A 23,747-nucleotide genomic window follows, 5' to 3' on the forward strand; every position below is an offset into this window, starting at 1 on the left:
TGGATGGAAAATTCTGTCCATCATCCTATTAAACGTAGCAGGAGCATTTGTGAGACCAAAGGGCATCACTAAAAATTCGTAAAGGCCAAACGTTGTTCTAAAAGCAGTCTTGTGCACATCCTCTGATCTAATGCGGATCTGATGGTACCCACTCTTTAGATCTATCCTACTAAACATAGCTGCTCCTTCTAATTTGTCCATAATATCATCAATTCTAGGTATAGGGAACCTATTCTTGATGGTATTCTTGTTCAGTGCACGGTAGTCGATGCACATACGCCATGAGCCATCCTTTTTCTGCACCAACAACACTAGAGAACAGAATGGAGATGAACTGGGCTGAATCAGCCCCTTTTCTAACAGCTCCTGTACTTGGCCCATTATCTCTTTCTGCTGAGCCGCACTAACCCTGTACGGAGGCTTATTTGGTGGGCTACTGCCTGGCAATCGCATGGTCCTCGGGTCTCTCTGGCGGTAATTGAGACGGTAATGAATCGGAAAAACAGTCACTATACTGTTGTAAAAACATTGACCTTTCTTTATCTAGCATAGATAAATTTGATTCATCACAATCTGACACTTCACGTGCAAAAACCAAGTACGCAGAAAGATGCTTTTTCATTACAGAAGTAATAGCAGAAGCTGATACAGTAGGAATAGACTCCCCTTTAAGCTTTACATCCAGAATGTGAGTCTTTCCTTTGCTCTGTACAGTGATCTTTTTGTTGTAGGCATCCATTATTCCCTGTACACGAAACAACCAAGGAATACCTAACAACACATCACATCCGTCCAGTGGCATGATGTAAAATTCTTCAGCATCTACATAAGACTGGATATGTAGACGCAACTTTCCAATGATGGGCGTCACAGCCTCTGTATGGCCAGGACATGCCAAACCTGCCTCTGCTGTATACCCCATCTCTTCGGGTCTGATTCCCAATTTTGAAGCCAATTCTGGGGAAATGAAGTTGGCTTTGGCACCTAGATCAAAGAAGATAAGCACTGTTTGATCCCTGACCTTTCCCCATGCTCTGCAAAGCTCACTTGCATCTGAATTTGGCTTGTTGCCCACCATATCTGGCACTAGACCAGCCATGGGCTTCTTTCCTTTCCTGTCTTCCTTGTCATCAGAATCAGCTGGCCTTTTCTTTGTAGGACAGTTGTAAGCAATGTGGCCACGCTACTCACATATAAAGCATTTGTTCTCTGTCCTCAGGACCTTCTTTTGCTCTTCTGACTTGCGAGGAAAACGTCTTTTCCATTTCTTTGCTGGTCCTTTTTCTGATTCAGCCGTAGCTTTATCTTTCCCTGCGTTGGTTGACTCCTGAGTCCCTTTAGGAGACTCATTGGGAACGTGCTTCTTGGCTGAATTTTTCTTGCCTAATCCTGCCTTGATGCAAGTGTTAAATTCACAATCTTCTCCCTTGAGCAAACCATTGCCAGTGTTTGCTACCTCGATGAGCTACGTCAAAGTAGTGACTTTTGTCTTTGTGCAGTACTTTCTTAATCCTTTAGGTAGGCCACAACAGTATTTTTCAATCTGTTCTGTCAATGGCACAAACCTATAGGAAGTTACTGGAAGTAGAGCTTTCCAAAACTTCCGATTGTAATCATCCAGATTTCTGCAAGTGGCAGCATTTAGCTGGTGCCATTCTGTCATGACATCTGCTTCGAAATCATCAGATAACCATGCTGCTGCAAAAATCTGCTTGAAGTAAATCCATGTGGACGGAGTTTGCCCTTGAAGCAATAAAGTTGTCCACCATTGTCCCGCATTCCCTGTCAAGAAAGTGGCTGCCTTGCGGACCTTTGAAGCCTCTGTAAAGTTTCCCCCTGCATAGGCCTTGTCAAACTGCTGGAGGAATGAGAGAGCCTTCTTCTTGTCATCAAACCCTGTAAAGGTCGTGAATGACACACCTTTGCCACCTTCTTTGTACGGAGTTGGCCTCTCCAGCGGCGTTAAATTGTCATATGGAAGTGACTGAAACATGGGAACACTATTAGGGTTCATCTGTGTTCCTTGGCCGCTATTAACTTGACCTGGAAATGCCATATTTGGCTGCTGATTTGTAATTCCAGCCATACCAAAATTTGCCTGTGGCATCCCAAATTGGCCCTGAGTGCTCTGAAACCCTGGTTGCATATCCATGACACTATACATGGGGTTAGGCATCATCGTTTGAGCACTCCCGAACACTGTTCCTGGCGTGTAAAACTGATTTCCAGGTGCATGACCAGCCATGCTCTGGAATACCGATCCACCTCCAAAATAGCCAGGGTGTACTGAAGGTGGTGGGAAGACCTGTTGCATAGCCTGTAGGTTGCTTCCCTGCCCATTAGAACCAGCTATAGGCTGCTGAAAGGTGGCAGGCTGAACTAGTACAGCTTGAAAGACTGGCATCTCAGCCACCTGTTCTTGCACCTTAGACATAGGTTGTGGAGACTGCATGTTCTCCGTCAAGTGTACAGGTGTTTCCATTGACTGTGCGGTATGAATCACCTGTACTCGAGCCTTAACAGGCTTTTGAATATGATCCAGTGACCCAACTTGCTGAGACGGAACAGGAGGTTGCAGAAAGGCTAAAAACCTCGGGTTCTGCATTACTTGTGTGAACATAGCCACAGCAGTAGCCAACTGGGTCCTGAATATATCGTCATCAATCTGTGGTGGTCTTGAGGACTCACCCACTTCATGTGTCTGTTGACCCTGTGAAGAGGAAACCTCTTCAGTCACATCATCTGGTCTGTCAGCCATAATTGCAATTCCCTGTGTCTGGTCTATGATCCCCTATGTCTTCAAGCCCAAAACTGACCAAGGCTCACTTCTTTGGGAAAAAGTGATTTAATCCCGTCGATGGAACCATGAAACCGGCCTGTTCAATCCAAAAAGGGCGGTAGACTTTACTTCAAACCTTGATTTAGCTTTCACCCATTATTAGTCGTCTATTTTACCTGTACTTTCAAGACACAACAAAGGGGAGAGGGATACAGGCTACTAGATTGCACCTGTATGAGTAGACAGACACCAGATTGGCCCCTAACTTAGGCGCCCCTTTCGGTATTTCTTTATTGTTCAATAGAGGAAATAAACGTTGTGGTTCCCTACAAGCTGCCCCGCACAAACCCGGCTGAATTTCCACTGTTTCAGCCCGATTTCGGCAGCATAACTGTACTAGAACCCTTCACAATCAGTATTCCCACGCATTGACTGACTTTCCCGACGAATACGGGCGCTTTGCAAAACCTGGCGAGAATCTGCAGCACGCTGAATTCTCTGTTTTCAGCCTTGAAAATGCGCCAGATCACCTGTACAGCGGTCCCCTTGCGTCCCCGAACCTCCTGGGGGTATTAGGGTCCGTTTAGGGCCAAAACCCTAAACCTGCAAAAATACACAGCAGGCTGTAATTTACTGTTTCGGGCTCCGTTTCGCGTGCCGGTCGCATCCTTAGCAAGTCCTCGAGCTCCCGCACCTGTAGGGCTACTTGCCCTTTGAATCGGACGAGATTTCTGGCGTGAAACCTCTCCGAATTCACCTGTACCTGCGGGGGGATTAGCCGCTAGCTAATCTAGTACCTGTGCAAGAGGCTCTTGCCTCGGCAATCGCGCATGAACCCACACAACTGTACATTGGTCAAATGAAGAGCCCACTAGAGGGGCATAACATACTGCCAAAGGGGGAGAGAGAGGGCAGTGCGTAGTGTGCAGGGCATCACTCCTGGCACCGCACTGTGCATAAGAGGGAAAGCAAGCACTCCATAGCTCTTAACCTGTGACAACTGAAAATGAGGCTCTCCCCCTCCTAAATTCAGCGCCACTTCTTGTTGCATGAGGCAAGTGCACCAGAAGGTGCCACTTGGCACATTTATAAGCATTTTCCCGTTTCGGGGTTGCCGTCTAAAAATATCCCAACCGGTTGCCCAGTTGACTTCACGGCAGAGTAAGAAAATGTTCCCCTTGTCATTCCGGAGGTAATGACATCAACACATTTTCAGGTCCCAAAATAGCAGTTCCCTAAATTTTAGGAGATGCTGCCATTGTATCTTTCTAGGTCATCTGACCCTCTTTGTACACTGTGGCCACACCCAGAATTGAAATGTAGCCTCTATAGCAAAGGATTCCACTTTGGCTAGTCAATGACCCCACTTTGGCTAACCATAGTCTTTGTCCAACCTTAGTGCTCTCTTGCCCTCAGGCCTGGACTCCCTCTGGACAGTTCCACACTAGCTATGCAATGCAGGACAGTTAGATTTCCCAAGGGGTGTTTCCAAAAAGTGAAAGTAAATAGATAATAAGAAAGAAATCAACAAAAAGGATAGATAGTAGTCACACGCTGGTGACAATATGCATCTATGCTAAGTGACTGGGCATGCACGGTCTAGAATAGACTCACAAAAGTGTCAGATAACTGCTAATCTAAACTTGATCGGACTGACTGAACCCTGCTGTGGTGTAGCTTGTCCACGGACACATAAGGTTGGGATGTGTCACATGACAGTGCAAGTTGCTTTTTTTTACTCTAAGGTCTGCTTTTGAGTTTCTAGAATGTAAATAATACAAGTGGGAAGTGTGGGTATGCTCATCTCTCCCCGAAAGTTTGACACGTGCAATAACTCTATTTGCAGCGCTCAATATGCAGTGACATGCGAATCACCTTAGAAGTGATCAAAAATAGAATTTTGGTGTGTGACCATGGAGTTTGAGTATTAAGGAACAAGCCTACAAAAATTGGGAAAAAATTAGAGTTCGTTTGCCATTTTTCCCACAAAAAAATGTCCGTCGGGGGTTAAAATAGGCCAAAAGTTGGGTCCAAATGGTGTGAAAATGCTTATTTTTGCCACACCACTCACGATGCCGTGAAAGAGCATTTGGTATGCAAACTAAAATGCAGCTCGTATGGGCTGAAACAAGCCCCAAGACAGTGGTACAAAAAGTTTGACACCTTTATGCTCAACCATGGATTTAAGCGCAGCCATTCGGATCATTGCTTGTACACGAAAAAGGCTGAGGATAGAAGCCTTATTGTGCTAGTCTTATATGTGGATGATATGCTGATTGCAAGCAAGCATAAGAGTACTGTCAATGCTCTTAAAAAGCAGCTGAATTCAGTCTTCTCAATGAAAGATTTGGGGGCAGCTGAACACATTTTGGGCATGCCAATTAGAAGGGATAGAGAGAAACGCTTGTTATTTTTCTCTCAAGACAAGTACATTGGCAAAGTACTTGAAAGGTAGCTGCAAAGTCTATGAAGGGTATACCTTATGCATCAGCTTGTGGATCTTTGATGTATGCCATGGTTGCCACACAACCTGACATTTCTCGTGCAGTGGGAGTTGTCAGTGGATTTATGTCTAATCCTCGCAAACCACATTGGGAAGAAGTGAAATGCATTTTTCGGTACTTAAAAGGTACACAGAAGAAATGTATATGATATGAAAAGGGTACAATGGAATTGCGGGAATTCTCTGATTCAAACTTGGCAGGAGATCTTGACACTTGGAAATCTACCAGTGGATATGTCTTTACACTTGCTGGTGCAAGTATTTCTTGGTGTTTAAGACTACAAAAGATTGTGGCACTAAGCACTACGAGGCTGAATATATTTCAGCCACATAGGCCGCCAAAGAAGCTGTTTGGCTTGGCCGTCTAGTCAAAGATTTTGGCCTTCTTGCACGTGCTCAAGTGCTTGGTTGTGATAACCAAAGTGCAATATATCTGGCTAAGAATGCCATGTTTCATGCTCGTACCAAACACATAGATGTTCGGTACCATTTCACAACAGGTCTTGGATGATGGTCTTGTCACACTGACTAAGATCAAAACCCAAGATAACCCTGCAGATGTTCTCACCAAGAGTCTTGCAAAGACTCAGCATGAGCATTGGATATAGTTAGTGGGAGTTGGCTAGCTTAAAGATACCACTTCGGGCCTTTAAGTGGAGGTTGTTGGGTAAGTAAAGAAGGCTCTCTCCTCTCTCTATATGTACAAACCACTAACTCACAGGGTGGGAACACACCCTTATACTTTTAAAAACCAGACATAAGATATACTTTTATTTTTTAGCGTACAATCGAGTTGTACACGCAAGTCTCTTGCGTTCGTCTCTCTCTCTCTCTCTCTCTCTCTCTCTCTCTCTCTCTCTCTCTCTCTCTCTCTCTCGTATGTTGTAGTAAATTGTCAGCACTGCTAGTTTCAAGCGATGTCATGTTTGTACTCCTTGGTCAACCATACTGAAGTGAACATTCTTTTGAGCTTTAGCCACAATTTCGAAGCTTTCTTATGTAAAAGTAGCGTCAACAACCATGTCTGAGCATTACCTTTAAGAAAAGACGTCAAGAAGTGATCCCTAGGGAAAGCGGTGTCAAACTGTTGTACGTAAGCAAGAGCTCAATGGGAATCCTTGAAGCCTGAAAAAGTGTCAAACTTTACTGCTTGACCCATCCTTGAACTCTTTAGTCTTCTTTTTCTTCTTCTCAAAGTTGTCGTACTTAGTGGCTCCCACTAAGTGATTCTGCTTAGTACCATAAATGATACGAAAAAATTCTTGACTCTCAACTACTAGAAGAGGACGAGGCCTCCTCCTATGAGTTGCCAGATTGCTTTCTAGATTTCTTCTTGGATCTGCTTTTCTTGGTCTTTCTCCGCTTCTTCCGCCTTTTCTCATCCTCACTGAAACTAGAGGAAGAGTAACTAATGAAACTCTCTGAAGACGAAGAAGAACAGGGAAATCCTCAAAACGAACACGTTTCTTGGATCCACTAGCCGCCTCGAAAGTCAATTTTCGACCTAGGTAAACCGGGATAATCCTCTTAAGTTCCAAGAGTGCTTTTTGGTTCTCATCAGAATCCTTTGTTCAGCTTTAGCTTTATCAAACTCTTCTTACGAGTGCAGTTTCTTCTTTTCTACACCCGTCTTTGCTTTATTCTTCAAGGCCGACTTGGTAGGTGAGTGGACGGCGTCCTACCATCAAGAGTGAAACTCATCACATATTTCGGGTCCTTGGGAGTACTTGATCATTCGTTTTGCACATGTATCAACCTGGAGTTGACGCTTGTACTCCTTTTTGTCGAGATCCCCAGTCGGAAACTTGCCGATGTCTTCTCTCGAATTCTCGGAGAGAGGCTTGCTCCCATTAGAATCTCTTCTTTACCTTCACTGGGGGTGAGTGCTCTTCATCCTCCCGTGTAGTCGGTAGAGGGGTGTCGTCTCTATCGGATTCACTGCTACAACCCATGTATGTTGCATAAAAAGGATCAGATCCTTCGTAAAAGAAGAATCATCTAAGCTCTAATACCACTGTAACACGCTTGACACCCAAGCGAGAAACCAATAGCAACACACGAACATAAACTGCAACAATTGAATTTGAATAGAGCCATGGGTTACAAAAAGTATACATCACAATCCTCATACTTAAGTTGAATTAGCACTGTGATATTACAAAAAAAGGATATGTATTCATTCCTTGAGGAGTGTGGCGATGAAATCTCTGATGGGTATTTTGTCTCCTCCATAGATTGCCCACTTTCCATTCTTCCTCGGTTCTTTGACTTTCAAAAAAACAAATGCCATGCAAAGCCTACATTAGGATCGCAAGGCCCCATCATGTACACCTGCATAATTTTTAGGTTGACTGGCGCAGGGGAAACAATTTCAGGTGATCAATGCAGGAAAGAGCAAACCCAATGGCCCATACGACAAGGATATTCGACCAAGATGAACCCATTAAGTGTGAAGAAAAGACGACCAGAGATCTTGATAACGTAGTCTTCTCTCTCGAGCAGGAATGCAAGAAATCAATATAAGAGAAATGAAACGAATGCTTATACAAATGTTAAGCTAATCACTAATGCGCACAGTCAGATCAAAACAGAGTACTCAGCTGAATGTAATGAAGCTTGATTGCATAATGATAAACTGAACTGATAGACCTGTTTATATACATGAATGGCAGTTGATTATGGGTGGTAGCTAAGAGCTAATCTAGGAGGTAGCTGGCCACTAATTTAGGAGTGGCTGATGAGAAAATAGTGGGCCTACTTTGGGGTGGAGTGCACTCCCACTTACAAACATTTGAACATCCCCCCTTAAGTGGAAGAACGCGACAACAAAAAAGGAAACTTGAGTGTGATCAGAGAGTAGACCAAGCATCTGACATGATGCATACAACTTGGCTTGATCAGTAGGCTTGGTGAGACAATCAACCCAATTATCTGCTGTAGGAGTGTAGATGAGGGAAATGAAACCATGCTACACCAATTCCTTCAAGGCATGATAAGCAATGGAGATATGACGCGTCTTTGAGCTGAGTTGAGGAGCAGAAGCCAAGGCAATGGCTGATTCGTTGCCGCAGGGAAGGGAAATAGGGCTTCGATCCATGGGAATGGGAAGCCGCATCTCATAGATGAGCTGAGATAGCCAAAGAACCTCGCCAGAAGCAAGTGAGGCCGCAACGTACTCCGCCTCCGTAGAAGAATGTGCGATGGTGTTTTGGCACTTGGAAGTCCGTGTAATAGCTCCGTTGGCGAGTGTGAAGACGTATCCTGAGGTAGAGTGTCAAAGAGGATCTTGGGCAGCCCAATCGGCATCGACATATCCTGTAAAAGCAAGAGGACCATCCTAGTGATGAAAGGTTAAGCAATAATGCATAGTGTGTTTGAGGTAGCGGAGGCAACGGAGGGCGGCTTGGAGATGGATGCGGGGAGGGAGCTGAAGTGCACGGGAGAGAATGTGACCGGCATAGCAAAGGTCAAGGCGAGTGCAAGTGATGAGATAGCAAAGCTGGCCAAGAAGCTTATTTTATTTGAAATCTTGAAGAGCAGTAGCATCAGCTTTAGTGTACGGGTGAAGTTCTGGAGCGAGCTTGGCATTGAGGGAAAGTGGTGTGGGCTGGCCATTAGCAGAGTGCATACCGAATTGCTCAAGAATTTGCTTGATGTAGTGTGATTGAGAAAGCTTTATGAAGCGACCATTAGGATCACGAGAGACAGTGATGCCAAATTGGAAATCCATGGGACCCTTGTCACTAATAGGAAAGTTGGAGGCAAGCATATCATGCACAATGTCAATGATGGCAGGATGAGATGCAACCACAGGGATATCATCCACAAAGAGACCTAAGATAGCACGGCCAAAAGGACGGTGAAGCACATAGACATTGGGATCAGCAAAGAGACGAATCCAACCATTGTTGGAGAGATGATTGTGCATGCGCAAATATTATTGACGAGAACTTTGTTTGAGACCATATATGGGGTGATGCTGTTGCCAAATTGGCTTTATCTAACAGAAAAATAATTCTAAATGAATTATTGGATTTATAAGTGAGAGGGTTTTCTCGCTTGGAACACCAAGGAAAAATAATTCTAAATGAATTATTGGAATTTTAAGTGAGAGGGTTTTTCTCACTGGAGACATCCGAGTACAGAATATTCCTAGTGCGTCATTCAGAGTAATGACGGGAGCACTATGAAAGGGAATATCTGTAAGGCCACCAGGAACGGGTACTTCTGATGCGTCACAACGGATGGGTGACATGGAGCATCGGAAAGAAGTATCCGACCATCCGGGAACGGACATCTCTAATGTGTCATAGGATGGGTGACATAGAGCATCGTGAAAGAGATTGTACCGTACGTTCGGTAGGAAAGGACTAGGTGATGGGTATTCCTGATGCGTCACAAGGTGGGTGACGGGTGCATCGGAAAGGGAATATCCATAGTCGGGAGGAAATTCCGAACTGTGTTAGAATTGTGCACAAGGAAAAGCAAGCACTTGAATGAAGATGGGTTCAGAGGAAACTTTGAGGAAAAACAGATGCTTTCAGAGAAAGCGGGATTGCTTTTCGGGAAAGCAGATGCTTTCCCGCGAGAAAGTCTATGTCTGCATTGCAACTATGCATGTGATTGCAACCAGGGACGCCTGAGAAGTGTTGTGAAAGCATTGTTTTTAACTTATAAGGTTTTATTGAGTTTTTGGGCAGGTTCAGACTATTTTTAAAATGCGCCGACCGCCCACTTAATAAGTGGGCAGCCATCTGATAAATAAGGCAACAGATCAGCCAGCGTTTTCTCTCTCTCTTTTTCTGGCAGAACAGAATTTTAAAAAAAAAAAAAAGCCGCGATCTCGACGCGAGCAGCTATTCGTGCCCGTGGCTAGGAGCTATAAAAGCATCACATGCCCTCACTCAAAGAGAAGGACCAATCTTTGCGAGGAGATGCTACTGCAGATTTCAGCCGTAAAGAAGACGTTGCCAGTGATGCCCATGGCTGCCCCAAGTGTACCAGATGTCGCCAAGACCCAGTGCACGAGTTCCCTCGCGAAGAAGTGCCTACGAAGCGTGTTTCCATCGCGACAACTTGCTGTTTTTCTCTGTTTTCAGCCCATAAACGTCGTAGACGGGGCTGATTTACGAAAAGGAACCCGAGAACTCACCTCTTTTGTGTGTAGGATTGGAAGAGAGGATTTTTCTATGTAAAGATCTCTTCCGGGGAATTGCTTTTCGCGAACGGAGTTGCGTTTCGAAAGTCGAGACTTTGAAGGTAACGTTTCTCATGTTATGATCTTTGAGTATTTGATTGCAGGTGTACTTCCTCTTCGTGAGGGAGTAGGAGCAGAGGAAGGCATGAGCCTCTGCAGGAGAAAAGCGCTCTGAGGAACTAGAGCCAGATCAGCCCAAGGGTTTCGTACCCGAGTTTGGGAAGAAGATCCACGGATCGGAGAGAGGTAGTCTCTCAAGTTGCGATCCGGAAGTTGGGATTCCCAAGTAAGGACTTCGTGTCCGGGAAAGCAGAGTTGTTCTACGGGAAGAGGACTCTGGAAAGAGAGTTAGAAAGAGTTGTAGGGATGTCATGCCCTGAGTCTGGAAGGTGAGATCCAAAGGCGAGAACCTTGGTTCTCAAGGATTTGGAATAAAGAACGGAAGTTCCTTGGAATAGGGTTTTGCCCTAGGAATCGGAAGCTGAGGCTTCCGGGAACCATCAACTCTTATTCTAGAACGAACGTGGTAATACGTTCGGTTCAAGTGCTTTTATAGACTTCTCCTCAGTAATAAAGAAACTATTAGGGGGGGGACCAGCCCATCTTCTGGTCCCCAGTACTGTGTCGATCTTCTCACTCTCTATCTCTCTCTCTATTTATTTCTCTCTATATCCTCTGGCTTCAGTAATAAGTGATAAATCCTATTTATCCGAATGTATTTTATATTGTTAGGCGCTCCAGTTTGTGACAGTGGTATCAGAGCATGGTCTCCTCTCTTTCTCTGTAAAGGAGGACGACTCTGGGAAGATACGGGAAGAAGCCATGACAAGCCAAGAGAGAAGTAAGTAGGCGGAACCCTAAGTCCTGCAGAGAAAAGCTCGGAGAGTTGGAAATTTTTTTCTCTCTGCAAGAGGTCGACACAAGGCTTGGGATTCTCTGAGAAGGCGACAAGAGCATGATGCTCAAGAACCTAGAGAATCCAAGGAGCGGAATGCTCGAGATTCTTCAGAATCCAGAAAATATCCATGAACGTCAATCCAGAACTATAGCCATGAAATCCCGTCATTCCGGGAAGGATATGAAGAAGGTCTCTAGACCTAGGAACACTTCCAGTCAAGTTTGATACTTTTGATGAAAGGGAAGATGCCCCGATAGCTACCGCTTACATTCGACAGTTTGAAGTTGCCTTTGCATACGGCAATTTCTGCGAAGCGTTGAAGATGAGGCATGTGATTAAACACCTCAAGGGGATTGCAAGTACTTGGTGGTATACCAAAGCTCTGCAAGGAACTTATAACAAGACTTCGATTCAATTCAAGGCTGAATTTTCCGACAAATTTTTTTCCTCTACGCTTCGAGGAAGGCATTCAAGAAGATTGGGATTGGTTTGCCCAATAGGAACACGAGCGAGTCAAAGCAAGTAGTGGTTCACTCTTGCCAAGGTAGGTCCATTCTTGATCCTCTCTTAGGAAGGAAAGATGAACAAATTTAACGAAGGACTTTTGCCCGAATTTTGTAAACCCATCTGCAAGATACTTTGCAGCAGATGGTGGAGTCAGCAATAAAAGCTGAAAGTGTACACCTTAGTGTACATAGAATCCAATCCCCGTAGTGGGACGGGAATCATTGAACACAGAAAGTTTGGAGTAAGGGAATTTCAATCTAACTCCTGAGTTCTTGAATAGAAGACACTTGAAGTTTAAGTGAGAGGGCAGGTTTTCAATGAAAGTTACATTTTTGAGGAAATCATAAAGTGCATTGTGCTTGTTTGCTCTTTTGCACAAGATATGGTTATGTCTCACCTGGTCTACCACTCTCGAGTGTTTATGAGAGCAGGATCAAACTGAACCATTGTTTTGTGTTCTGAGATGAATTGGTTTGCTTAACTAGCGGGAAGGTCAACTATTGATCTGGTATCCGGTAATTCTCGAACAAATTACCTGCTACTGCGGGTAGGAAATTATGAAGGAACCATTCTAAGCTTTCAAGCAAAGAAAAGCCTTCATGAAGCTTGAGTACTCTTTAAGCCCACACCCCCTACACGGTAAGGGAGGATATGGTAGTGCTTTTTGCACAAGTGAATGAAGACTCTCTTTACGAGGGAAGGAACAAGCGACGACTACAACCTGTGCTTGAGGAATCCAAGGATTAAAATCCTAGATTATTTGATGAGCGGGTTTTGCTCTAAGATCGAGCCAAGTGATCGTCAAAATGAGCGTCTTCGCTCTAAGGATTTTACGAAGGGAAGGTAATTTCCCAGGTTCACCGAAACTCTAACACAGCTTAAGAATTATGTACACTTTTGAGTACATGGATAACACACGAAGATGCAGACCTATGCCAAGGAACTGGACGACAGTTTGTTATACTCTCTTGAGCGCCTTTTTGTGCGCAAGAATATTCCGACACGAGCATCTCTATTTGAGATGTGTTTGGTAGAAGGAATTTGAGTTTCTCTACGGAGAAGAGGTTTTCCGATGGTCGTTGATCATTGAGTACGCTATGTGCCTTTACCATTACAGTAGCAACTTTTGGTTGCGGTATATGTTCCTCCATGAGAAGGTCAAGTAGCATTTACACGTTGCTGGAATAAATTCGAACTATTATGTTCGTAAGAATATAGCTCGCCAACCGTTTCAAAATGGTAAGAATTACATATGGGAGAACATCCCTGAGAATCAAAGAAGGTTCGCTCTATTGTGAACCGGGTTTGAACGTACGTTCAGAAAATGTTATGGCTAGAATCCTATCTGCCTGAAATTTTGCAAATCGTCATTGATGCTCGCAAGGTGAATCATTTTTTATGATTTGTAAGGAAGAGATGCTAATGGGCGTCGGGAAATCACTGCTGGTGGTAATAACTAGCAGGAGGAAAAGATTGGAAGGAAGTGCCGCCGTGCACAAAGAATCTTCGGATTGGAACCGTCCGCCTACGTTGAGTGACGGCCCGAAACAAGAACCTTCTTTAAGGTGATCCCAAACTTTGTTTGTGAAAGAAAGACATTGAGCTTAATGCTCTATGACTTGAGCATTCCCTATGTGGGAGGACACAAGAGGTTTCATACCCTCTAGACTAACAGCGCAGGATTATGCGCAAGGATGATACCTAGATTGATTTCTAGGAGGATTATTCTTCTCGAAATTGAGAAGGTGGAATTGAGTTAACAGACTCTCGAATGAGGAAACGTTCGATCTGTTGGAAAGACGCGAATGATGAGTTCTTCCACGGCTCGTAACTTTGATGATGGTGAAGGATATCCTCGAGGTACTAGAGGAAGGACATGAACCGGTAAGGTAAGTATTGAATTATTGAATTTTTGTTTAATTTAATTTGTAAGTTCTCTTTTGAGAAAGGACTAGCTCAACTCACCATTGAGCAAGATTTGAAATTTTCCGGTTTCTCCCCGGCAGTTCAGTTGGACCTCTACAGTTGAGCACAACTGTTTATAAGTGAGAGGGATGTTGCCAAATTGGCTTTATCTGACAGAAAAATAATTCTAAATGAATTATTGGATTTATAAGTGAGAAGGTTTTCTCGCTTGGAACACCAAGGAAAAATAATTCTAAATGAATTATTGGAATTTTAAGTGAGAGGGTTTTTCTAACTGGAGACATCCGAGTACAGAATATTCCTAGTTAGTCATTCAGAGTAATGACGGGAGCACTATGAAAGGGAATATCTGTAAGGCCACCAGGAACGGGTACTTCTGATGCGTCACATCGGATGGGTGACAGGGAGCATCGGAAAGAAGTATCCGACCATCCGGGAACGGACATCTCTGATGTGTCATAGGATGGGTGACATAGAGCATCGTGAACGAGATTTTACCGTAAGTTCGGTAGGACTAGGTGATGGGTATTCCTGATGCGTCACAAGGTGGGTGACCGGTGCATCGGAAACGGAATATCCATAGTCGGAAGGAAATTCCGAACTGTGTTAGAATTGTGCACAAGGAAAAGCAAGCACTTGAATGAAGATGGGTTCAGAGGAAACTTTGAGGAAAAACAGATGCTTTCAGAGAAAGCGGGATTGCTTTTCCGGAAAGCAGATGCTTTCCCGCGAGAAAGTCTATGTCTGCATTGCAACTGTGCGTGTGATTGCATCCAGGGACGCCTGAGAAGTGTTGTGAAAGCATTGTTTTTAACGTATAAGGTTTTATTGAGTTTTTGGGCACGTTCAGACTACTTTTAAAATACGCCGACCGCCCACTTAATAAGTGGGCAACCATCTGATAAATAAGGCAACAGATCAGCCAGCGTTTTCTCTCTCTCTTTTTCTGGCAGAACAGAATTTTAAAAAAAAAAGCCGCGATCTCGACGCGAGCAGTTATTCGTGCCCGTGGCTAGGAGCTATAAAAGCATCACATGCCCTCAATCAAAGAGAAGGACCAATCTTTGCAAGGAGGAGATGCTACTGCAGATTTCAGCCGTAAAGAAGACGTTGCCAGTGATGCCCATGGCTGCCCCAAGTGTACCAGATGTCGCCAAGACCCAGTACGCGAGTTCCCTCGCGAAGAAGTGCCTACGAAGCGTGTTTCCATCGCGACAAGTTGCTGTTTTTTTCTGTTTTCAGCCCATAAACGTCGTAGACGGGGCTGATTTACGAGAAGGAACCCGAGAACACACCTCTTTTGTGTGTAGGATTGGAAGAGAGGATTTTTCTATGTAAAGATCTCTTCCGAGGAATTGCTTTTCGCGAACGGAGTTGCGTTTCGAGCGTCGAGACTTTGAAGGTAACGTTTTTCATGTTATGATCTTTGAGTATTTGATTGCAGGTGTTCTTCCTCTTCGTGAGGGAGTAGGAGCAGAGGAAGGCACGAGCCTCTGCAGCAGAAAAGCGCTCTGAGGAACTAGAGCCAGATCAGCCCAAGGGTTTCGTACCCGAGTTTGGGAAGAAGATCCACGGATTGGAGAGAGGTAGTCTCTTAGTCTCTCAAGTTGCGATCCGGAAGTTGGGATTCCCACGTAAGGACTTCGTGTCCGGAAAAGCAGAGTTGTTCTACGGGAAGAGGACTCTGGAAAGAGAATTAGAAAGAGTTGTAGGGATGTCATGCCCTGAGTCTGGAAGGTGAGATCCACAGGCGAGAACCTTGGTTCTCAAGGATTTGGAATAAGGAACGGAAGTTCCTTGGAATAGGGTTTTGCCCTAGGAATCGGAAGCTGAGGCTTCCGGAAACCATCAAGTCTTATTCTAGAACGAACGTGGTAATACATTCGGTTCAAGTGCTTGTATAGACTTCTCCTCAGTAATAAAGATACTATTACGGGGGGGGATCAGCCCATCTTCTGGTCCCCAGTACTGTGTCGATCTTCTCACTCTCTGTCTCTCTCTCTATTTATTTCTCTCTATATCCCCTGGCTTCAGTAATAAGTGATAAATCCTATTTATCCGAATGTATTTTATATTGTTAGGCGCTCCTCCCGTTTGTGACAATGGTATCAAAGCATGGTCTCCTCTCTTTCTCTGTAAAGGAGGACGACTCTAGGAAGATACGGGAAGAAGCCATGACAAGCCAAGAGAGAAGTAAGTAGGCGGAACCCTAAGTCCTGCAAGGAAAAGCTCGCAGAGAAGGAAATTTTTTTCTCTCTGCAACAAGTCGACACAAGGCTTGGGATTCTCTGAGAAGGCGACAAGAGCATGATGCTCAAGAACCTAGAGAATCCAAGGAGCGGAATGCTCGAGATTCTTCAGAATCCAGAAAATATCGATGAACGTCAATCCAGAACTATAGCCATGAAATCCCGTCATTCCGGGAAGGATATGAAGAAGGTCTCTAGACCTAGGAACACTTCCAGTCAAGTTTGATACTTTTGACGGAAGGGAAGATGCCCCGAAAGCTACCGCTTACAATCGACAGTTTGAAGTTGCCTTTGCATACGGCAATTTCTGAGAAGCGTCGAAGATGAGGCATGTGATTAAACACCTCAAGGGGATTGCAAGTACTTGGTGGTATACCAAAGCTCGGCAAGGAACTTATAACAAGACTTCGTTTCAATTCAAGGCTGAATTTTCCGACAAATTTTTTTCCTCTACGCTTTGCGGAAGGCATTCAAGAAGATTGGGATTGGTTTGCCCAATAGGAACACGAGCGAGTCAAAGCAAGTAGTGGTTCACTCTTGCCAAGGTAGGTCCATTCTTGATCCTCTCTGAGGAAGGAAAGATGAACAAATTTAACGAAGGACTTTTGCCCGAATTTTGTAAACCCATCTGCAAGATACTTTGCAGCAGATGGTGGAGTCAGCAATAAAAGCTGAAAGTGTACACCTTAGTGTACATAGAATCCAATCCCCGTAGTGGGACGGGAATCATTGAACACAGAAAGTTTGGAGTAAGGGAATTCAATCTAACTCTTGAGTTCTTGAATAGAAGACCCTTGAACTTTAAGTGAGAGGCCAGGTTTTCAATGAAAGTTACATTTTTGAGGAAATCATAAAGTGCATTGTGCTTGTTTGCTCTTTTGCACAAGATATGGTTATGTCTCACCTGGTCTACCACTCGCGAGTGTTTATGAGAGCAGGATCAAACTGAACCATTGTTTTGTGTTCTGAGATGAATTGGTTTGCTTAACTACCCGGAAGGTCAACTATTGATCTAGTATCCGGTAATTCTCGAACAAATTACCTGCTACTGCGGGTAGGAAATTATGAAGGAACCATTCTGAGCATTCAAGCAAAGAAAAGCTTTCATAAAGCTTGAGTACTCCTTAAGCCCACACCCCCTACACGGTAAGGGAAGATATGGTAGTGCTTTTTGCACAAGTGAATGAAGACTCTCTTACGAGGGAAGGAACAAGCGACGACTACGGCCTGTGCTTGAGGAATCCAAGGATTAAAATCCTAGATTATTTGATGAGCGGGTTTTGCTCTAAGATCGAGCCAAGTGATCGTCAAAATGAGCGTCTTCGCTCTAAGGATTTTACGAAGGGAAGGTAATTTCCCAGGTTCACCGAAACTCTAACACAGCTTAAGAATTATGTACACTTTTGAGTACATGGATAACACACGAAGATGCAGACCTATGCCAAGGAACTAGACGAGAGTTTGTTATACTCTCTTGAGCGCCTTTTTGCGCGCAAGAATATTCCGACATGAGAATCTCTATTTCAGATGTGTTTGGTAGAAGGAATTTGAGTTTCTCTACGGAGAAGAGGTTTTCCGATGGTCGTTGATCATTGAGTACGCTATGTGCCTTTACCATTACAGTAGCAACTTTTGGTTGCGGTATATGTTTCTCCATGAGAAGGTCTAGTAGCATTTACACGTTGCTGGAATAAATTCGAACTATTATGTTCGTAAGAATATAGCTCGCCAACCGTTTCAAAATGGTAAGAATTACATATGGGAGAACATCCCTGAGAATCAAAGAAGGTTCGCTCTATTCTGAACCGGGTTTGAACGTACGTTCAGAAAATGTTATGGCTAGAATCCTATCTGCCTGAGATTTTGCAGATCGCCATTGATGCTCGCAAGGTGAATTATTTTTTATGATTTGTAAGGAAGAGATGCTAATGGGCGTCGGGAAATCACTGCTGGTGGTAATAACTAGCAAGAGGAAAAGATTGGAAGGAAGTGCCGCCATGCACAAAGAATCTTCGGATTGGAACCGTCCGCCTACGTTGAGTGACGGCCCGAAACAAGAACCTTCTTTAAGGTGATCGCAAACTTTGTTTATGAAAGAAAGACATTGAGCTTAATGCTCTATGACTTGAGCATTCCCTATGTGGGAGGACACAAGAGGTTTAATACCCTCTAGACTAACAGCGCAGGATTATGCGCAAGGATGATACCTAGATTGATTTCTAGGAGGATTATTCTTCTCGGATTGAGAAGGTGGAATTGAGTCAACAGACTCTCGAATGAGGAAACGTTCGATCTGTTGGAAAGACGCGAATGATGAGTTCTTCCACGGCTCGTAACTTTGATGATGGTGAAGGATATCCTCGAGGTACTAGAGGAAGGACATGAACCGGTAAGGTAAGTATTGAATTATTGAATTTTTGTTTAATTTAATTTGTAAGTTCTCTTTTGAGAAAGGACTAGCTCAACTCACCATTGAGCAAGATTTGAAATTTTCCGGTTTCTCCCTGGCAGTTCAGTTGGACCTCTACAGTTGAGCACAATTGTTTATAAGTGAGAGGGATGTTGCCAAATTGGCTTTATCTGACAGAAAAATAATTCTAAATGAATTATTGGATTTATAAGTGAGAAGGTTTTCTCGCTTGGAACACCAAGGAAAAATAATTCTAAATGAACTATTGGAATTTTAAGTGAGAGGGTTTTTCTCACTGGAGACATCCGAGTACAGAATATTCCTAGTTAGTCATTCAGAGTAATGACGGGAGCACTATGAAAGGGAATATCTGTAAGGCCACCAGGAACGGGTACTTCTGATGCGTCACATCGGATGGGTGACAGGGAACATCGGAAAGAAGTATCCGACCATCCGGGAACGGACATCTCTGATGTGTCATAGGATGGGTGACATAGAGCATCGTGAACGAGATTTTACCGTAAGTTCGGTAGGACTAGGTGATGGGTATTCCTGATGCGTCACAAGGTGGGTGACCGGTGCATCGGAAACGGAATATCCATAGTCGGAAGGAAATTCCGAACTGTGTTAGAATTGTGCACAAGGAAAAGCAAGCACTTGAATGAAGATGGGTTCAGAGGAAACTTTGAGGAAAAACAGATGCTTTCAGAGAAAGCGGGATTGCTTTTCCGGAAAGCAGATGCTTTCCCGCGAGAAAGTCTATGTCTGCATTGCAATTGTGCGTGTGATTGCATCCAGGGACGCCTGAGAAGTGTTGTGAAAGCATTGTTTTTAACTTATAAGGTTTTATTGAGTTTTTGGGCACGTTCAGACTACTTTTAAAATACGCCAACCGCCCACTTAATAAGTGGGCAACCATCTGATAAATAAGGCAACAGATCAGCCAGCGTTTTCTCTCTCTCTTTTTCTGGCAGAACAGAATTTTAAAAAAAAAAGCCGCGATCTCGACGCGAGCAGTTATTCGTGCCCGTGGCTAGGAGCTATAAAAGCATCACATGCCCTCAATCAAAGAGAAGGACCAATCTTTGCAAGGAGGAGATGCTACTGCAGATTTCAGCCGTAAAGAAGACGTTGCCAGTGATGCCCATGGCTGCCCCAAGTGTATCTTATGTCGCCAAGACCCAGTGCGCGAGTTCCCTCGCGAAGAAGTGCCTACGAAGCGTGTTTCCATCGCGACAACTTGCTGTTTTTCTCTGTTTTCAGCCCATAAACGTCGTTGACGGGGCTGATTTACTAGAAGGAACCCGAGAACACACCTCTTTTGTGTGTAGGATTGGAAGAGAGGATTTTTCTATGTAAAGATCTCTTCCGGGGAATTGCTTTTCGAGAACGGAGTTGCGTTTCGAGCGTCGAGACTTTGAAGGTAACGTTTTTCATGTTATGATCTTTGAGTATTTGATTGCAGGTGTTCTTCCTCTTCGTGAGGGAGTAGGAGCGGAGGAAGGCATGAGCCTCTGCAGGAGAAAAGCGCTCTGAGGAACTAGAGCCAGATCAGCCCAAGGGTTTCGTACCCGAGTTTGGGAAGAAGATCCACGGATCGGAGAGAGGTAGTCTCTCAAGTTGCGATCCGGAAGTTGGGATTCCAAAGTAAGGACTTCGTGTCTGGGAAAGCAGAGTTGTTCTACGGGAAGAGGACTCTGGAAAGAGAGTTAGAAAGAGTTGTAGGGATGTCATGCCCTGAGTCTGGAAGGTGAGATCCACAGGCGAGAACCTTGGTTCTCAAGGATTTGGAATAAGGAACGGAAGTTCCTTGGAATAGGGTTTTGCCCTAGGAATCGGAAGCTGAGGCTTCCGGGAACCATGAAGTCTTATTCTAGAACGAACGTGGTAAGACGTTCGGTTCAAGTGCTTGTATAGACTTCTCGTCAGTAATAAAGATACTATTACGGGGGGGGACCAGCCCATCTTCTGGTCCCCAGTGCTGTGTCGATCTTCTCACTCTCTATCTCTCTCTCTATATCCTCTGGCTTCAGTAATAAGTGATAAATCCTATTTATCCGAATGTATTTTATATTGTTAGGCGCTTTCGTTTGTGACAGATGCAAGCGGCAGACATAATTGGGGTGATTGGGATCAATGAAGTGGGGGGCTGATGCATATAAATTTATTCTTCTAGCAAACCATGTAGGAAAGCAGTGATAATGTCGAAATGATGTAATGGGAGATCAAAAGCAATGCTAAGAAATGTGGCCAAGCGTATAGTACCACTTGAGGGTTTCTTCTGCTATAGTGGCGAAAGCATAAGCCGATGTTGATGCATATAAATTTATTCTTCTAGCAAACCATGTAGGAAAGCAGTGATAATGTCGAAATGATGTAATGGAAGATCAAAAGCAATGCTAAGAAATGTGGCCAAGCCTATAGTACCACTTGAGGGTTTCTTCTGCTATAGTGGCGAAAGCATAAGCCGATGTAGATGAATTACCAAGAGGGTATAGCTTACCTTGCCGAGGACAAGTGATAGTGAAAATCTGGTCACTAGGAGCACGAGCATGGATGTGACAACCGAGACGAGAGAATTCCATCTTTAAGCCTTGATCAGTAAGTTCGGACACAGAGATGAGATTTTTGCGTAGACCAGTAACATAGTAGACTTGAGGTACAATGATTTTTCGACCTTCAGGCAAAGTGATCTCAACATCAGCATAAGCTTGAGCAGATTGGGTGCTATCATCTCCTAAGCTGACTTCTAATGGGTTAGAGAGAGAGGTAAGATTCTTGAGCCATTCCTTGTGGTATGTCATATGATGGGTGGCACCAGTATCGAGGAACCACATATCAACAGAGGTAGAGTTGGCATCTAGGAAAGTAGCATACAGCTGCATGGGCGGATGGGGCGGCATGAGAAGTGGTTGGTTGGTGCCATCATAGTGAGATAGCTCAATATAGTGAGCTTGGGCTTGAGGATATGGGCTAAAGTTGCCCGCATTAAACCTTTGGTGGATGTAGCTTGGAAGAAGTCCTCTACTTGCCTAATTCCTCTTTTTCTGATGACAATCTTTTTCTAGGTGTCCATGTTTGTGACAGAAGTTGCATTGAAAGTGAGCATGAGGATTGCTCTTATTACCATGGTACTGTCGTTGACGACCACCATGATTGAAGTTTGAACGGTGGTGGCGAGGAGGTTGCTTGCTGTTGTCGAAGGAGCCTTGGCGGTTGGAGGTATTGCCACGAGGCTTAGCTGGCTTTATGGTGGTGGCAAGTGCCACTAGTTGGGCTCCCGTAGATGGAGCGCGAAGAGCCTCTTCTTGGTGGATTTTGGCTACCAAGGGTTGCAGCTACAAATTCACAGTTGAGGTTTGTGTGGTGATGAATGCCCGCCAAGAGGATGAAAGGGCTGCCAGCAAAATCATGGTTTGTAATGTCTCAGGGACGGCCAGACGAAACCCTTGGCGGGAGATGAAAACAAATGATGAGGGATTCCTCGAGAAGTTAACAACTATTCTTTGCATCGAGTGATTCTGGATTTTTTGAGGAAAAATGGCCCGAGATGATGACTGCCAAGTATCCACAAACTTGGTAGTGCTTTGACCTTCTTGCATGTTGGTGTTCACCAATCTCTTGATCAGGGAGACTTGGTAAACTAAGTCAGTATGCTCATACGAATTCTGAAAGAAGGACCATATAGCTTCTGCTAATTTCAGAGACCGTACCATTTGCACTTGTCGATCTCCGCCATGGAGGATGATCTCCATGTGAGCAGTGTTGTCTTTAGTCGTCCACTCAGCTGGCACAGGACTTGGAGCTGGAGTGAAAACAACATCCCATAGTTGAAGCTCCTTGAGGTAGAGCTCCATCTTCAACTTCCAGACTTGATAGTTGCTGCTATTAAGCTTGTCTATGGTGTGATACCTAGCTTTAAGAGAAGGGGTGGAAGAGCTCTCTGCCATCTTGCAAGGTTCCGGGTGCCTTGGAAGAGAGAAGCGAGCAGCAAGACGGATGTTGCTAAGAGGAATTAAGGATCTAATTGCTTGCAAGCTTGAGTAGGCTGTTAAACAAAGAGGGGATCTGATAGCATGTAAGAGAAATGAAACAAATGCTAATACAAATGGTAAGCTAATCACTAATGCGCACAGTCTGATAAAAACAGAACACTCAGCTGAATGTAATGAAGCTTGATTGCATAATGATAAACTGAACTGATAGACTTGTTTATATACATGAATGGCAGTTGATTATGGGTGGTAGCTAAGAGTTAAACTAGGGGGTAGCTAGCCACTGATTTAGGAGTGGCTTGTGAGAAAATAGTGGGCCTAATTTGGGGTGGAGTGCACTCCCACTTACAAACATTTGAACAATCAAAGCAGACAAGTTTAAGTTGAGGGAAAAGTCCTACCCGCGCTTCTTGAGGCCGAGCAGAACTTGCCCACGCTGGTTGACGATGGCCAGCGTTAACAGTTTCTTCGCGATGTCCTTCGTGTAAGTAGCAATAGGCGGGGTGATGCCCTGCATGAGTACTTCGGGGAAGGAAGTAGCCTCAAATTACTTCCGGACCCACGAACGAAAGAGCACGTAGAGCCGTGTAAGTAGCAATAGGCGGGGTGATGCCCTGCATGAGTACTTCGGGGAAGGAAGTAGGCTCAAATTACTTCCGGCCCCACGAACGAAAGAGCTTTTCTTCAAAGTTTTGCAGGTTTTTTTAAAAATTATAACTAAACCAGGAAAAATTTTACAGCCTTTTCAAATTATAAATTTTTATTTCATAGGTAGAAACCAAAACCTAGCAGGTGCAATGTAACTGTTTACAGGTTTGTTGTAAACACTGACATAGAGGGACGGAGGCTCAAATTAACTTGTTCAAAAACTATACTTGCCACCAAAGAGCGAAATCCAACGATACCGAGGCTCACAATGGTGTAGCCAGTGTTCGGGAAAAATAATTTTCCAAAATTCTGTTGTTAAACGAAATTTTGAGTTGCTTTTTACTAATGTTATAATATTTTCTCCTACATCTAGTCGAAATCTTCCTTTTTCTCTACCTCTCAACCGGTAGTTTTCAATGTCAAAGGGGCACAATCATAAGCTTAGAGATACTTTTCCTGAACACTAGGTGTAGGTGATTTGTTGTCTCCAACAATCGGCTTTTAATTTTAGTTTTGTATGCATAGTCTAAACGCCATGGCACGGCCAAGGTATGAAACTATGTTGAGGAAGTGTGCATTCTAAAGCGGCCCTTACTTTTCCTCTCAATTTATGTTTGAAAGTCAAGATTCACATA

General features: G+C 44.2%; 1 protein-coding gene across 2 annotated transcripts in view; it reads right to left on the bottom strand.

The window, feature by feature from the left end:
* The window catches only part of LOC147431118 (uncharacterized), a 193,141-nt gene extending 170,020 nt beyond the window's left edge, over window positions 1–23,121 (bottom strand). For both annotated transcript variants that reach the window (XM_086494541.1, XM_086494540.1), the window contains exon 1: window positions 22,866–23,121. In XM_086494541.1, the coding sequence (XP_086350667.1) occupies window positions 22,866–22,981 (116 nt within the window). In that variant the 5' untranslated portion in view covers window positions 22,982–23,121. The remainder of the gene's footprint in view (window positions 1–22,865) is intronic.
* Window positions 23,122–23,747: the final 626 nt, after the last annotated feature.

The sequence above is a fragment of the Adiantum capillus-veneris genome, chromosome 21 (genome assembly GCF_014529385.1).
Source record: "Adiantum capillus-veneris isolate H3 chromosome 21, ASM1452938v2, whole genome shotgun sequence".
NCBI lineage: Eukaryota > Viridiplantae > Streptophyta > Polypodiopsida > Polypodiales > Pteridaceae > Adiantum > Adiantum capillus-veneris.